This window comes from Coturnix japonica, chromosome 5 (genome assembly GCF_001577835.2).
Source record: "Coturnix japonica isolate 7356 chromosome 5, Coturnix japonica 2.1, whole genome shotgun sequence".
In the NCBI taxonomy this organism is placed as follows: Eukaryota; Metazoa; Chordata; class Aves; order Galliformes; family Phasianidae; genus Coturnix; species Coturnix japonica.
In genome coordinates, this window is record NC_029520.1 from 23,480,970 (window position 1) to 23,498,148 (window position 17,179).

At 49.6% G+C, this 17,179-nt stretch overlaps 2 protein-coding genes across 13 annotated transcripts in view; one reads left to right on the forward strand and one right to left on the reverse strand.

The window, feature by feature from the left end:
- Window positions 1-149: 149 nt before the first annotated feature.
- On the reverse strand, window positions 150-2,805 carry RIOX1 (ribosomal oxygenase 1). Its single transcript, XM_015864622.2, has one exon. The coding sequence runs from the start codon at window positions 2,014-2,016 to the stop codon at window positions 193-195; it is 1,824 nt and encodes a 607-aa protein (XP_015720108.1). The 5' UTR covers window positions 2,017-2,805; the 3' UTR covers window positions 150-192.
- A 4,538-nt stretch (window positions 2,806-7,343) lies between these two features.
- NUMB (NUMB endocytic adaptor protein) overlaps window positions 7,344-17,179 on the forward strand; it is an 88,523-nt gene continuing 78,687 nt past the window's right edge. For 7 of the 12 annotated variants that reach the window (XM_015864603.2, XM_015864611.2, XM_015864615.2 and 4 more), the window contains exons 1-2: window positions 8,085-8,196; window positions 15,726-16,014. The gene's annotated coding sequence lies outside the window, so the exon portion shown is untranslated. Of the gene's footprint in view, window positions 7,443-8,084; window positions 8,197-8,334; window positions 8,356-8,640; window positions 8,769-15,725; window positions 16,015-16,250; window positions 16,335-17,179 lie in introns of those variants that run through there. The other 5 variants (XM_015864604.2, XM_015864606.2, XM_015864609.2 and 2 more) reach the window with 5 other exon arrangements.

Genomic DNA, 17,179 nt, shown 5'->3' on the forward strand with positions numbered 1-17,179 from the left:
CGCAGAGCTGCTCTTAAAGCAGATGCTTATTTTAATCAGAACACATAATTTCTCTACTCAGGTCAAAGCTCTTCTGCCCCCAGGTCAGATGCTGAGGTCAGGCTGCTCATTCACACCCAGCAGCTGGACCATGAAAACAAGAGACAGTATTTTCTAAACAAATGTATTTTTATTTTGTTCAAAAATAAAGAATTACACTCGCACCAGTGGCTTCTTAGTAGTCAGAATGCCCTTCTCAAACAGGAGTGTGGCTAGAGAAATCTTGTCCTCCAAGGCATCACATGGGAGGGCATCCACACTGACGTGGTTTGGATAGGAGGACAGCAGAAATTCAATACAGTCTGTATACTCAGGATCTATCTCCAGGTATTTGGGCTCTTCTTTATGATACACTCTTGAGTTTTCTGTCGTGTAATATAGCATCACACCTGCTGCTTCGTTGCACAATCTAACAATGCCATGATGGAGAAGACGTACTTCTGTGTCTTTTGTTATTAGTATATCAACATTGCGGGGCTCTCCGTTTTGCCACCGGGCTGGAAAGCCATACACACTCAGCTGCTTCTCACTTTGTGTAAGCACCGGCGGGAGACAGTCGTGAAGGAATGACTTAGCCCTCTGATCCATGGCAGCGTCAATGGGTGCATAGTCAACAAGCTTCTTTATCAGGTGCTGCACCTTCTCCACAAACGCTGTTCGGCGAGCACTGACTACATCTGAGTTGGCAACCCCCATGTACCCCAGGCAGTCCAAGGGAAGCCCTTGCCGGTACTCAAGGTCCTCCTCCAGGGCCATCTGCAGGGCAGCCGGGAGCAGCTTCTCCAAGAAGTCTCCCCAGGAGTTCCTCTGGTAGGAGGACACCGTAATGTGGAGCGAGTGCGCATCTGGCAGACAGTCGGCCTGGTGGATAAAGCCCCGGGGAAAGTATAGCAGGTCTCCAGCCTCCAGCACCACTTCCAGCAGGGGCTCACCCAGCTCCGCCTGCGTGAGGTTTGCGCTGGAGAACTGGGGCAGCGCCTCTGAGCTCGTCCGGGGGCTGTAAACGCGCCAGTGCTTCTTGCCCTCCAGCTGCAGCACGAAGGCCTCGATGTCATCGTAGTGAGGGGCGAAGCCTTGTGTGCCCGGCGGCGTGAGATAGGTGTTGGCCCCTGCCATGCTCCCAAAGTGCTCCTGCAGGATGGAGAGGAAGTGCCAGACGGTGGTGGAGAACGCCTGGGGGCTGAGGAGCCGCAGGGAGCAGCCGTTCTGGTAGAAGTCCCACACGACGGCAGGCAGCGCCCGGCCCACGGGGTTGTGCGTCTCCCGCACGCCCTCGGCGTAGCTGGTCACGTCCAGGTGGGTCCCGAAGTGCACGTCACCGCCGCGCAGGATGCTGTCCAACTCAGCCGTGGAGAACAGCCCCGCGTAATAGCCGGGCTCACCCCGCCGCACGAGCAGCGGCGCCCGCTCCCAGTGCCGCCTCGCGAACTCCTCCGGTGCCACCGGCGCCACCAGCCACCGGAACAGCTGTGCCGCCCGCTGCCTGCTGTCCTCCAGCCGCCCCAGCCGCCGCAGCAGCCCCGTCACGCCTCCGCCGGCTGTGCTCGCCGTGGAGTCTCGGGGTGGCTTTGCTTCGGGGCTCCCGGACGGAGCCTCTGCCCGCGGGCCGCCCGAGGCTGTCAAAGGTCCCGCGGGCGACTCGGTTTCGAGGTTTCCGGCCGGAGCCTCGGCCGGCGGGCCGCTCGGGTTCGTGTTAAGGCCGCTCGGGTTCGTGTTAAGGCCGCCCTGTTTGGCTTCGGTGCTCCGGGCCCGCTCCACGCGGTTGGGGACAGCGACGCCCAGTGGCGGCACGGCCCGCTCCGAGCCGCCTCCTCCCGCCGCGCCCCGCCTCAGCCGCGCTTTGCTCCGCTTACCGCCCGCGGGCAGCGGCGTCCCGCGGCGCCGCCGCTCCATCCGGCCGGGCCCCGCCGCCCGGCGGTACACGGAAAGCGCCGAGAACCGCCGCACCCGCTGCACGTCCCGGCCGCACGCCGCCATGGCCGACACGCAGCCCCGCCTCTCCCGGGGCGGACACTTCCGGCGGGGCGAGCGCCGGGCATGGCGGGACGTGGTGCCGGCATCGCCGATAAAGGGCTGCCTTGCAGCGCCGCTCCATTGTGCTGCGTTCGCTCGCTCCGCGCTCTGTCCGTTCCTCTGCTGTGCTCGGAGCACAATGGCGGTGCCGGCCTCTGCCGCCCAGCGGCTGCCGAAGGCGTTAAGGAGACGCGCCGTGCCCGCCTGGCGCCGCTCGGGAGGGCGTGGAAAATGGCGGCGTGTTTGTAGGCGGGTGCGGTTGTGACCCCGAGCGAACTGCCATAGCAGGGGCTCACTGCGCGCTCAGATCACTTGTAGCCATGGATTCTGTGTGTGAGACGCACCTCCGGAGCCTCCTGCCAGCCCCGGGTGTTGGAGCAGTCACCCAGGCGTGCTGCTGGCTCATAAAGCTGCCATTACCCCCGAGTAGACCTGAATATCGGCGCCGTGCCGCCTCTACTGCCCGTCAATAAGCGTAACAGCTTTGGGCTGGAAGGACGACTCGGACCTGACGCCGTCATGACTCCCGTCGGCACTGCCGAGGCCGGCGCCTGAGCGTTATCAGAGCGTTATCAGAGCGTCATCAGAGCGCAGCGGTGCAGCGGCTCGAGCTCACGCAGTTCCGTGCCGTGCCGGCAGGTGGCAGCGCAGCTCGGCTCTGTGCGCTGTGGGAATGGCCTCGGGCCGGTCAGTGCTGCGGGTGGCATCCAGATGGGAGGGGAAGTGAAAGCGGGCTGCGCGTCCGTGTGCTGGGAGGGAAGGGAGGGTGAGCGCTGCGTTTCAAACCGCTCTTTGTTTCCCAAGGTTAAGCCCCGCTTACCAGAATAATCTTATCAGCTGAAACCGTATCAGCGGAGCCGGGCCCTGCACTAAACCAAGATGCAGCGGCTTTGAAATATGGTAGAAGTTTGGCTGTTGTATGCTTGAATTGTATGTAAGCACGGCTAAGTAGGCTTTGGGGGGGGAAAAGACCTTTGAAAGCTCCGGGCTTGTGAGGTGTTACTTGTGTTACTGTTTAATTTACTCAAGTGTAAACGATTCTCAGAAGCTGGGCGCTTGTGCGGAGCCTGACCCGAGCTGCTCTGAGCAGCGGCACCGAGTCCTGCAGTGCTGTCCTGGTGTTTACCAGAACTGTGGGTTCAAAGTCTCACTCTGGGGCTCAGATCTTGGCACAAACGTCCCCTTTTAATGCTGACAGATGACTGCCATTGGGGCTCTTGATGTGTAACCGAGTCCCAAAGTGAAGGATGCGGTAGCAAATAAGGGTAGTGAGACCTGTGTAACATATTTCTTCTGACATTTGAGCCTTTGTAATAGTAAAGGCTTTCGAGAAAGAAGCGTGTTGCTATTTTTCTGTGCCACGTAAGAAAGGATTTTGACCTAAAACGCAAAGAGAGAGAGCTTGAATATCGCTTACAGAGTACTCGGGTGGTTGTCTAGGAATAGCCAAAAGGTCTCCATGCTGTTTCCATTCATTGTCCAATATTTCAAGGGAATTTGTCATAAAGAGAGTAGAGTGTCACGTAAAGCTCTTTAAATAAACATAAGGAAAGTAGCTCAGATCTTTGCATGATTAGGTGGTCCCCAGCTGCTGCTCGCATAGACGTAGTAGCAACCGGAGGCTCAATTAAAAGTCTTAATTAGAATTTAGCACAAAGTCACTCAGATGTTATCAGTATATAGGCCGCGTTGCCAAGAGCCACACACATTTTATTTAAGAGGATGTAAAAAAATCTGCGGAATACAACTCATTAAAGAGCCACAAATGAGTTCAGATGAAGTAAGGAAATGGCGCCTCAAAGAGATGCAGGGCTTATTTGATGTTTTACCTTTTTACCACTCATGATCCAAATAAATGAAATCTTAAATTTGAAGAGCAGCTCACGTAAGGCCTGATCCTGCGCAGCTACGGTCAGTCTTCACTCCTGAGTGGAAAAGGCAAAATTCTTCACACGGTGAGGCTTATTCTGCAATTTTCACCTCTCTGTTCACCACAGTGCGCACTGCCCAGAACATTCACTTTGTCCCTGGCAAACTGCTAATGTAAATCGGGCACTTTTAGAAAGTTAAACTGGGTTTAATCCTTTTTCTCATGATCATTTTGCTGGCAGCCTTCCTCTTTACACTGTCAGTTTTGTTCTTGTGCCAAAAGCAATACCCAGTAAGGAAAAAGAACATTTCAAGCCTTCACTAACAGGTTTCCTCAACTAAAGCCCTGACAGCCTTTCTCATACAGCCCCAATGACATCCAGTGTGCCATCGCTGGAAGGACACTGGGCAGGATTGTGAAGCCTGCTCCTCTTTGTGAAAGCTATAAAGTTCACTGCCAGATAACAAGACTAAAAGCTAATTCAGGAACTGTTTCTCAAGAGCTGTCCTCTGGGCCGCTCATCAGAGTGAATGCACTCACTCACTGAAGCATCTCTTGGCAGAGACTTTGGCCTATCTCCAGCTGTTTCTCTCTTCTCAGTGATTTTCTTATTCGGTGACTGGTTGCGGTCTTTAATCCCGGTTCTCTGGCACACAGAGCCCCACTGAGAAGATAAGCCTTCCCTGCCATGCAATAGTCCAATTAAAACGAGTTTATAAAAATAATAATGACAAGGTCCAGGCTGCTCTACACCATTATCTTTTTGGAGGGAACTGGAAGCACAGATACATCCCACGTGACACTAAAATACACTCTGAAGCTGAAATTACATAAAATATTTGAGTAGGACCTTCTACTGAGCTGTCACCTCATTCCTACCGGGATTACAGGGCTCACTTGGTAAGTATTTTGAAAGCAATTTCATGAGGGTTTTTGTGCTCTTAATATATGTCATCCAGCATTTGGTAGCGCTGAGCAGATACCATCTGCAGTGACTCCGTGGGCAGTGACTAAACACAAAGCTGCAGACTCCGAGACTCCAATCTTCTCGCTTTTCAGCAGGAGGAGGAAGGTAAACGTCCATGAAAATCCACATCATAAAATGGAAGCAAAGGGAATCAGAATGAAGTATTTGCCCTGTAAGATTACTCACACACAGATAATGGAGATAAAAGGGATAGTCAGACTGTTCTGCACGCACTGTGTGTCTGGTGGTAGAGAATATGCTTTGCAGTGTGCAGAGCTGATTCTCAGCAAGCTGTTTGGGTGAGGCTTCTCTGTACAAAAAAGATTATAAAGAATTCTTACTATTCAGATTCCTAGCCTTCTTAATTATGGCAACTGCAGTGTTTTACATTACCGATATGTGTGCCCACTATTTCCAAAGGAACACGTAGCAGTTGTGACGTATAGTAGCGCCATTCAGCAGTTGGTTCTGTGATACGTTTCTCATTCTCAGAAAACATGCAAAAATCTTCATCTCATCTTTCCATGCAAAAAAAAAAAAACCACCCAAAAGCTGTACTGATTGTTTTCTGAGGCATTCTGAAATCACTCTCTTACCTCTGATGCAGCACGACCGAGATGGCAATGTCCATACAAACAGGATGTTTTGGTTTAGAAACCATACTGTTCAGGTCTGCTCACTGAACAACAGGAGAAAGCCTGTGTGTAACACTTTGGTTTCTGCTTCCCGTAGTGGATTTGTATTGCTACTAGAGGCACTCTCTTTGAAATGGCTTTGAACATTTTCAGTGCTCAGTTGCACAAACAAGCTCTCGCATTTTACCTCTGTTGTCAAAAAGGTGGAATTCCTGTGGGGTGAGTGCAGTTATAGCAAGGTAAAAATGCTTATGTTGTAGTACTTATACTGGTATGGCTTGTTCCTAGAAGGGGTAGTGTTACAGTGTGATTAGAGAAGGGAGATTTAATCGCCAACATTGTTTTAGGTAGCCAATAGGAAGGAATGATGTTAAGCCTCTGGGTATCTGCGCTGAGGACATGGAGTTTGTATTATCATGAGCGCGTGTGTAATATACTCTCAGCTCCTTAGGGGATAGCAGACTATTCTGCTGTCTCAGTGAGACCAGAAAGGATCTCGTTTAAAATGGTACCGCTATCAGGAGCACATGGGCACAGCCAGCTCCATTATCCAGCATATTACCCACAGAATGCTCTTCTCTTAAAAGGTGGGGAAGGGGCAGTAGGGCTGGATATCTTTGATGTGCTATGATGTCTCTTCCATTTCTTTGTTACTAAAAAAAGAATAAAGCACCCTGAAGCCCTGCTTCCAATATGAGGCCTCAGAGAACTAATTTTCATTGCAACTCCGTGCATGAAGACCAACTGTACAGGGGGAGACCCACAGGTCAGTGTAGCAAATGTGACGTTTGCTGTGTTGGGTGCTCAGCTGGTTCTGTTAAGGTGGCTTCTAGGGTCATCTTCCTTTCCCAGCAAAGCCACCCCTTTCCCTCTGGTCACCAATGACTATATGAGGAGTTGGGTAGATGCAAATAGCTGAGTGGACAAGTAATATTGCAATGAATTAAATTCAATCTCTAATAAATATTTGTAAAAGCTACATACAGCTGAGGCATAGACAGGAACGTCAGTTACAATAGGCTGTCTTATCCTTCTCTTTACCTGTCCTCACGTAATTCTCAGTTAAGAGCAGAGTGTCTTTATAATACAAAGATGCTTAGAATTTGCTTAGAAATTGAAGTGTAATGCGCCATATTTCATCAAAAACGTTGTCACGGGCCCAGAGGTAGCAAAAATTGTAAAGAGTTAACCTAAAGCCATGGGGAATGCAACGTATTAAGAGCTAGGCCAGGTCAGAAATGATTCCAGCTTTTGTAACTGCACGAGAGATGTTAGGGCTGGTAGAAATGTCTGCCTGGTCATTCTGGGACACTGGTGAAACATCACTGTGTTGTGCTGCTGTCTGAGAGCAGCACTCTGCAAGTATCAGAGGCAGCAGTAAGAAGGAGAGCTGCTATCTGCTCTGGTTTTGCTTTCTGAGCAGAGTGACGTGAGATGTAAGAATAAATATGTGTTTTTTCTCCTGTTTTATTCTCAAACATGTGGTGACTTGGGGGGACAGTGTCAGTCTGAAACTCAGAGTTTGTGTCATCCTCCAGCTTCTGTCCCAGCACCTCCAGTGTAAATGATTTTTGCACACCATGTTTTGAAATGAGCACCGATTCCAGTTCCCTTATGTCAGTTCACGTTATAGCCTGTATGCTTTGTCATTTTCTTTGCTTGATTCAGGAACAAAGAGGAGCAAGGGGTACTGGTGCATGCAGGGAGGAGATAGAGAGCTAATGATACAGAGTAACCTTACGTAATCTTTCCATTTCAGTTTCCTGAGGTGTTGTGTTTGTTGGTTTGTTTTTTATTTATTTTTACTTATTTACTTGGCAGCGGAATGCTCCAGGACCTCTTTCAGCTTGTGTTTTGGATCAAGTAGCTGCTCAAATGCCCGGTGAGAGGAGACAGCGGCTGGGAACAGGCAGCCCAGGTAAAATCCTCATCAGAGGCACGCCTGTGCTCCTTGGCACTGGGGGAGGAGGCCAGGGGACAACATTTGGGGCCCTAAGAGCGGCCCGCTCACACTGTAGCCCAGCCTCCAGCTGACGGGAGGTCTGTGGAGAAACCGGCACCTTTTGTAGCAGCCCTCCCTCCTGCACAGCTCCCCGCTGACATCTGCCCGCAGGGTGACCGCTTTTGTACGGAGGGAAGAAAGCCGGCGGCACGGCAAAACCCGCGGCTGTTCTATGGAAGGCAGGGCCCCATGGTCTCCAGGCCCCGACTCCGGGTTATGGAGCAGACTCCCGCACTGCCCCCCACCTCGGCCCGGCCCAAACCCGCCCGGCCCCACGCACCGCAGCCGCCCCCCGCCCCATGGCGGCCTAACGCCGAGCGGGGAGGCGGGCCCGGAGCCGCAGCTGGCACCTCCGTCGTCCTATCGCTGCTCTCCCTTTGCACCGCTTCACCCAATCAGGAACGGCAGAGCGGAGCGGGGGCGCCAAAGCCCCTGAGTGAATAAAACACTCGGGGCCCGTGGGCGGAGCGGGGCGGGGCCGGCGCCGTGACGGGAAGCGCCGCGCGGGCAGCCCGGCAATGAGGGACGGGACGGGCGGCCAATGGGCGGCCGGGGTGGGCGTGGCGGGCGGCGGGGACCGGAGCCGCTGTGTGGAGGGGGGAGCGGCGGCGCTGCTCAGTGGCGACGGGCGGCTCAGGAGGCGCCGGAGGGAGGCGGCTGCGGCCGGCAGGTGAGCGCCTCCGGGCCGCGGGGCGGGGTGAGGCCGGGCCGGAGCCGCGGCGGGCGAGGGGCCGCGGGCGGGGCCCCTGGGGGGAGGTTGGATTACGGGCGCGGGGCGGCGGAGCCCGAGGGGATCGGTGGGGGCCGCGGGCGGCAGCGCCCCGGGGAAGTACGTGAGGGGCCGAGGGAGGCGGCGACGCCCTGCGGCGTCAGCGCTGGGCAGGGGGCGGCGGGCCGGGACCGGGGTGGGGCGCCCAGCGCGGCGCAGGTGGAGCCGGGGAGGGCGGCCGCGAGGGCCCGGCGGCGGGTGGGGAGACCCCGGAGTCCCCGGCCTCGCCGAGCGGTCCCCGGCGCTTCCTGCTCCGCCGCCGCCGGCTGCACGAGCCCTACGCCGGGCCCCGCGTCTGCGCGAGGGTCCCCGGTGCCTCCCGACCCGCTACGCTTTGTAGCGGCCCCGGTGCGGGACGAGCAGCCCTCGGCCCCGGCCCGGCGGGGTGCCCTCACCGTGGGGGAATCCTGCGGGGCCGAGGCGCCCGGCGCTCGGTTCGATGCTCGGTGGGAGCTGTTAGAGCGGCCCCCGAGGTGAGGATCGTGTCTTCCCACCTGGGAGCGCGGCTCTCGGCTTCGCCTTCCTGCGTGGAGCAGCTGCACAATGGGAGCTGTTATCGGGCAGAAGGCGGCGGGGATGGGCGAGCAACAGCGTGCGGCTGGGGCCGGAGGGAGCGGCGGGCGGACACGGCCCAGCTTCGTTTTCGGGAGGGTTAAGCACGGCTTCTGTTTGCAATGCGCTTCACTCATTTCATTTCATTGCACCGATGGAAGCGAGCCGGCCTGGCGAGCGACGTGGTACATCCCTCAGAGGAGAGCCCCTGCTTCGCAGCAGCCCGGCTCTGAAGCTCCCTCAGCCCGGTGGATTTATGTAACCTGCTCATTAGTGCTCCGTGAAGTGATAAGGGAGCTCTTGCTCGGATTCCTATTCAATGCGTGTGTTAATGCGTTATCGAGGGTCTTGTCAATGCTGCTCTATCAGCCGTCTGCATTGGGAGACGCTTGTAACCACCACAGCGTCCGGCTGTCATGTTGGTCGTGTTGGTTTTGTGGTTTTCATTCTTGGCTTTCTTGCCTCTCCAGCTGGGGTCCGGTGTGGGGGGGTGAGACAGAAGGCACAGTCATTCCCTTTGGCTGGAGTACTACTCCAGCTATGGCTTGGAGAAAAAGTGTAAATACTGAAATGGATTTCTGACTCATCACTTCTATTTGACTTATTGATCCATGGTTACTGCTAACGTGCTCTCTACGATTATGCAGAAGTTAATAGTTACCATAGAGCAGTGGTATTGTTTTTCTGCTTGTTAGTGTGTTTTCCATTTCTTCATCTCTTGGCAATTCTCTGTGGAAATGCTGCTTTTTTTTTTTTTTCTTCCTAGCAAAAATCTCATGGAAGGGATACAAAAAATAATGTGAGCAAAGTCCAAAAGAACAAATGTGAGATGTGTTCGTCCTTGCCCATGATTCTGAAGTTGTTTTGATAGCCTGGGTAATGCGGCGCTGAACTGTTTCATCTGTAGCTGAGGAAGGTGTTGGTTTTAAGGCTCAGTGAAAACTCTGATGTGTACAGCTCCAAACATAACACATCAAAGAACTTCTCTTCCTTTCTAAAGCCTAAAGAAGAAACACAATTCAGATAAAACATTTAAATCCTTATTAGCTGACAACTTATTCTTCAGCCTGGGAATGACTTCTCTGCACTTATTACTGCTCTCGAATGCATGGAAGATGAAGGTGCATGTAAACAAGGCAGAGCAGACACATTTATCTACTTATTTTGGTGTTGTAAATCCCTGTGGCATTGCTCTGGTAGCTGACAGCATTATGTGTTGAGGAAGAAGAAAAACAATCCAAGAAGCCACGCTGGGCTCTCAGAACTCACGAGACTCCCAGCATTGCATTTCATAGCATGGTTTAGCTGCTTGGTGTTGGAATGATCTTTAAGTACTTTTCTTTCTCCCATAATGGGAGCGGTGGGTGAAGAGCTTGCTGAAATAACAGTAAAAATCCATGGAAAAGTACTTAGCTCCCCAGTAATAGGGGCTAGAAGGAATACATACTGTTGGGCAGCTTTAATAGTGCTCTTAGCAGCTTGCTTCAGCGCTCCATAGGGCTCTTGAGTTCTGCCTGAATTCTGCCTGCAGCTGCCTTTATTCTGCTACTAATATTGGTGAAGCTGCGTAATATAGGAATGAAAACAAACAAAAAACCCAAAGCACCAAGTTGTCCTAAAGTTATAGAAAAATGAGTCTTCTAACTGGAAAAGATATTGTGTAGAAGCTTGATGGTGAGGGATCCTTGTGGCAGCCTGAGCTCATGTCATTGCACTCATCTGACCCTCTGACCTGGTATATTTGATTTTTTTAGAGTAGATTAGATGTTACTATAGTAGTTTGGTTTAAGCTTATGTGAAACTGGGGCTTTAATTTTGCTTTTTGAAGTTCCTTCATCAGTGATCACATTGAAACTACAGGTACTTGTTCAGTCCAGGGGTCTTGATTTTGCAAAGTGACATTGGAGCCTGTTGCCTTTCTCTTTCTGTAGAAGGCTGAGCATGAACTTGCTCGTGCTAAATCTTCTCAGGTGCCCCCTGGGGCATTGCCACCACAGCAGATGGCTCTGGTGGTGCTTTCACCAAAAGCAGTTATTCTTTTGTCACTCCCTGTTTGCTGATCCAGCTCAAAATGGTGATGCAGAAAAATATTCGACTTCATTTGGAGCGGCTGCCTGAGCAGTCTGACTGCGTGGTGTGTGATGTTACTGCTGGTACGAGGAGGAGGTTGTGACCTCTTCTCTGAAGCAACTCTGCGAGGTTTGCCCAAGCTTGTCTAGAAACTTGGCAGTTGAAACTGGGGCTGCAGTCGTTCATCCTCCTTCCTGTCTGTGTGTCTTTCTATGCTGGCTCGGGAGTCTTTGTGTCTAGGAGTTCAAGTCCGGGAGTTAAGTCAAGTTGGTGTAATGAATTGCTCCTTGCTTTGTTAGGTTTTGGCTGGGTTGTGTTTGTGACCATTGGGTGAGGGTGGCGGTGGGAGGTGGGGCTGTGGATTGATTTAAATTTGCTTGAGTTTTTTTTTGGATCTGTTTGATTCTATCAAGTCACCCGGGTTAGTAAAGACCTATGGCAAATTATTTTACATTGGCTTGGTTGATAAAAACTCAAACTGGAAAAAGTTCTTCCATTTTTCCCAGTGACATGTAGGTGTGGGTGGCAGCAGCAGCGAGGGGAAGGGCAGCAGCCTCAGAGTGACACGGCTTGTCTGGGAGAGGAACTGCTCATCTCAGCATCGGGATCTGTCAATTACCCATTTCAAACTGATGTTCTTTACAGTGTGTAGTCAAGGCAGACATTGCATCAGGAATGAGAACTTTCCTAACAAGATCAGGAGGATTATTCTACTGTGCAGGAGGCAGCACTCTTCCTTTTTTCATTGACTGAGATTTGTACTGATAAACTCATGAGCGTTAATAGTCTGCTATCAATCTGGAAGTACAAATGGCATCACGTCATGTTAACTGCTGTTATGCTTCCATCCAGAATCCTTTTAACTGTATTGAAGGACAAAGATCTGCAAGAGCTGCAGTTGCTCCACTCAGCACTCGTCTTTGCTGAGCCGTTTGCACAGTTGTGATGTTTCATAGTTACCAAACCTGATGTTTCTGTTGGTGATTTATTCATATACGCCTTCTGTTTGTGCAATGTTATGACTGAAAGGCTGTCAGGACAAATGATTTGTGTATGAGATGTTGGCTGATAGAGGATTGGGGATGCCAAGCTGTGGAGGTGCTCTTGAAGAAAAAGTGGAGGCACCCAGCAGAGTTGGAGGGTCAGGGCGAGTCCTTGGCTTCCTTGGGTGCCAAAGCTGTAGGATTCTTGGGTTTGGATGTTGAAGCCAGACCCCAGATTCTTAACTTTCTAAGTAAAATACTATTTTCAAGTGTTCTAAAGCTTGGCCACTAGTGTTTGGATTCTTTTCTCATTGCCCCTCCTTCTTTAGGAAACATCCATCTGGAAATTCTTGATGAGTTGGACTGTGAGAGCAGTTCTCTTTAATGAAACCCCTGGGCACACACCAAGGTAAATCAGGGGGGCTTTTTGGAGGCACTTGGTCAGTGGCTTGTGCTGCTTTGCTGCACGCAGATCTAGGAGATACCAAGGCTCTCAAGAAGAAAAACCACACCAAGCGTGAGCTGATAGACCTGGCCAGAAACACTTGTGCTGTACACTGACTGTTCTTGAGCTGATTGTGACCACTTCTATGCAGTTCACTTTTTTTTTTTTTCCCTAAGGGGGAAAAAAACCCAACAAACTTGGAGGCTCTCTCTTCTACTTTTCATGTTGTCCAAGCATGATTAATTCCATCATTCCAGCCTGGCTTTACTCTGAACAGTGAGCTGATTTTAGTGCGTTAAAAGCTCTCGTCTCAGAGATGCGTTGACATCCCCAAGGCTTGCAGTTGGCTGACGGGCACTGCGTGTGTAGCTGCTGAGCTCAGAGTCACTGGCTTTGCCTTGTGAGTGTCTGCTTCATGGCTGTTGAACTCCTGAGTCTTGGTTTAGCTACTATCTCTGTGTTGGTTTTAGGTTTTGAGTGAGGGTGGACTGCTTTCAAAGGCACTAATTCATCAACTGTTAGAGTGAAGATCTGGAGGGGTGTGGGAGCTGGTTCCCTGGTGCAGAGGGGTGGCACAGATAGAAGCTGGGTTGACAATTCCAGTCAGTCAGTTCTGAACTTCTAGTAATGGTGAAAGCACTGGGCTCGTGTTTTGCTTTGGCTTTGTATGCATGAGATGAGAGGAAAGTATGTACTTTCCTTCTAATGTTCTTAATGGAAATCTTCCAATCTTGTTCTTGGATGTTTTTCTCTGGATCTCAGACAGTTTGTTTTGTAGGAACTCCTCTGCTTCCCTTGCTTTTTGCTCTAATGTTTGTCTCTTGCTCAGACTACCAACCTGAGTTCTGTGGGTAACAGTCACAGGGTGCTCCGGGTGATGCCCACTTGGTTGCTGCCGATCCCTGTAACTGCTGCTCAGCCATCTCAGCAGGGAGATTAATTTGCAGCCCTTTCCCCTGGCGTGGGCACATGGAGAGCTTTACTAATATGTTTTTAGGTATGTACTTTGCTTTTTCCTGGTTATTTTGTCGTCTAAGGCTGCTTCATGTGATCTTTTCTGCTGCCCAATAGTGAGTTATCAGTAGTCTTGTTAATGGTTAGATGTAATTGTTCAGTGTCTTCTGTTAACAGTCCTTGAATGCTATCAGAAGTTAATGGATATTAAATGTTCGGATTTGCTTGTGCCTCTAAATGCTGGTGTTTCTGCTTGGGTTGCTGTATCTATATGAGAACAGCTCTTATGCTGTGTGCTTTCGGTAACTGTATGCGTAGTATTTCTTTACAAATTGGGATTACTAGCTGTTTATGTTTTCTTGTTATTATTAGTTTGTGCTGGTGTGGGGGGGTGAAGTGGCAGTTTGTTTGTTCCAATGCCTTTCAGCTGTGTGCCGTGCATGGATTTTTCCTATGCAAAGAAAGCCTGTAAAAAAGCCACTAGGTCTGTGCAGCTGGGCAGCCCAGCGGAGTCAGCCTCATTAAGGCAGGTGAAGCGCTGCAACTTAATCAGCCTCTATCTCTTTGTCCAGGTATTAATCCATATACTTCTGTAAGGTACTTGTTGAACAGCATTTTCGTATTTGATTACATGTTCTACATTTAAGCTGTATTGGATTTAATGTATGCAGTCAGCACATAGAAGGCGGTCTGAGTGCTGTGTAAAAACTCTGGATGCCATTTGGATAAAGGCCTCGTGTTACTGTAAAATCTGGACTGCTTATCATTGTGTTTACATGTCCGTAATGGGGTTATGCAGGATCAATTTTCTCTTTAGGCTTTGATTTGTTTGAGTAAATTCTGAGATGGCCTGGGGGCTTCTCTGCCAGTTGGGAGGAGCAGGATGGTCCCTGCATGTGGCCATGGCAGTGCCTTCCCTAGGAGCAGTGGCACACTGAGGACTTGTAGGATTTCCCTTGTCCCTTTCCCAACCAGAATGCTTCATGACTTTGATTTTCATAAGAAGTTCTCAAACTAAGAGCCTTCCAGATGATGTCACCCTGATTTTTGTTTTCTCCAACACTGCAATGTGAAAGTTTATGGCTGCTCGAAGGCATAAAAGAAAGGCTTGTGAGGTTGTTTTAGCACAGACTTGAGCAGCCAAAGTAGGTATTTATTTGCTGTGCGGTGCAGTGGAACTTTGCCTCTTTAAAGAGGTGTGTGTATAATATTACCTGACTGCTTTCCTCTCAAGCACGGAGTTTGTTCCTCAGAAACAGTAATTCTTGTGTGAAGGTGAGGTCTCCATTAGCTGTTGGAATGAATGTGATACCATTTCATGTTGGTTACCTCACGTTTCTGACATTGCTCTTCAATTTTACTTTGGGATGAGATCAGTTTTTTTTGTGCCATCCTTGCTTTGGTCTTCATTTGCTTTGCATACAGGAGTCGTTCCCAATGTAGTTTGAGCACCCGCAGCTTATGGTATTTTGCCCAGGCGCAAACTGGAGATATAACGTCTGCCTACACTATTTGTTGACTTTTTGTTAAGCGAGGACCCGTTTCCGCACATCTTATAGAGTAAACATTATTTGTCATTCAAGTGAAAAACAATTTGGCTCCAGCGCATTGCAATTTAGAGATTGTGAAATTGGTGTTTTAATGCTGTAGATTGACTTCTTCCCTCCTTCTGTTTGAGGCAGGCGGTGCTGAGCGTACAGATACACTGAGTGCCGCGGGGTCCTGGGAAGCGTTACTGTTGTCACACAACTGCTAAGGATGATAAATAAGTTGATCAAAACAATGTGTTTGGTTTTTTTGTATTGAAATCCAGGGCAAAAAATCTGAGCCAGTTTTAATAATTTCCTTATTCCTCAATTTCCTGTCTTAATTTCCTAATAATGAACTGCAGTTCTTTGCTAAGAGCCAGTGTGTTCACTTAGTAGGAAAAAGATTTTCCACACAACAGCTTGCCTTCTCCTGTTGAATGCTTGTCTCATCTGCAGGAATTTGGCTGATTGAGCAGTTTATCACTCTTTCATCTCTTATGTTTGAGAAAAAAAAACCAAAACACTTAGAGGCAGAGTTAGGAAACTTAGGAATTGTGCTGTACTGGAACTGTCCAAGATGCTGGGCTGTGGCTCATCTCTGGTCTCTCTTGCTGTGATGGCTGAGCTGCTTGCCCAGCTGGATTTCCGCATCGGAGCATAACTCAGATCAGTCCTGGGATCCTTTCTTGATTCCTGGCCAGAATGTGTCTGTTGCTTTGGCCTGCTTTGCTTTCCACATCGTTTTTCTTGTTTGCTTTGGTTGTTAGTTCTCACTCTGTTTTTCAGGTAAGGCCCTGAATAATTAGTAAGGGCCCACGTTAAGGTTGTTCCTTTGCACATGAGAATTTGTAGGAACTCAGCTTAATAAAAAATGATTTTTTCTTTCTTTCTTTCCAGGTTTGTTTTCAACAGGATCAGTTCCCTGTTTCCACTTCTACAAGCACTAGTACTGGAGCTGTGGGTGGGGGAGACAGCACGGAGGGGCTGTGCTGTTGCTAAAAGGAAGTGACACGGATCCGGTGCGTACTGTGAGCTGGCTCCTTCTGGAAGTGGTCCTGCCTGCCTCACCCTCACCAGGGTCCACCTGAGGTGAAGACTGTGCATTCAGGAGCTCTTCCCTTGGCGTTTCTTCCAAATGCATGAGTGATGCCTGCATAGGAGAGAGGCCACTGATAACCTGGTACAGGTAATGAAGGCTGCGTGCCTCTACAGTAGAGAGGATTCTGTAGCTCTATTCTTGTGGGCAACTGACTACTGGTTGTCTTGCCATAGGACATAGGTTTCATTGATGAGAATGCATCTCATAAAATAACTGCAGTGCTCATGACTATACCATTATCATACCTATTACTAGTAAATAGCAAGATGTTATCTGAACTAGCAGGGTTCTGTTCATAGTTTTACTCTTGGTTCCCACTACAGCGTATCACAATCCATTGACTTGTATAATATCTTGGGAAAGAAGGGATTTCTGCAAGTAAAGGTTGCACAGCCCTCTGCCCACGAGTGAGTAGCAGTAATTGCATGTCTCTCTTTTTTTTTTTTACTTCCAGCATTAGATCACATGGGAAATGGAACTGGTTGGAGTAGACAGAATATAGCCGAGTGATAAGATAATTGGTGATTGTGATGATACAGTTACATGTTGCTAATGATAATGTTACTATATGGGGAAAGAAAAATCTGGTCATGAGATCTTTCTACCTTTATATTTCCGACAGTGAATAAAAAGCACATTCCTTACAGGAGTTAGGCAATGGGCTTGCTTTTGTTTTTTCTTTCTCTCACATATACGTGATTGCCTCTGGCTCCAGTTATATCTGCAAGCGTACAGACATGCTTATTCCAATCTCCTTAATGTGGCTTTTACATCAATGATTGCTTGTTACTCAGTTTACTGCTTTGGTGTTTGGTTTGGGTAAATTCTACATAAGCTTCCCTTTTCCTTTTGAAGATGGTCTTTCAGCTTTCCTAATGCACGTCGTTTGCTGTAAGACCGATCGTATGGATTAAAAACTGATTAGTTGCAACTGTGTGCCTTTTAGCTTTGTGAAATAACTAATGATTTGTTTACTCATCTATCTGAGAGGGCATTACATCCGGTCTAGTTCTGTGCAAAGAGATACTAGATCAATCTGCTGTGAATTGCTGTCCCAGTTTCTTCAGTGGGAAGGGACTGGCATCTGCCAGCCTTACGTCATATCACCCCCACATCCTGAGGACTGCTGCTAAGTGTTAGGTGTAAAATAGCTGCAGCTGCTGTGCTTGGAAATTCTGATTGGCATTACTTCCATCTTCCAGGGCTTGTTTTCAGATACACTTGGTTACATTTTGGAATATCACAAAACTAC

What these genes read in the sequence shown, in the direction of transcription:
- RIOX1 (XM_015864622.2), bottom strand. Translation starts at nt 2,016, where the DNA reads ATGGCGGCGTGCGGCCGGGACGTGCAGCGGGTGCGGCGGTTCTCGGCG.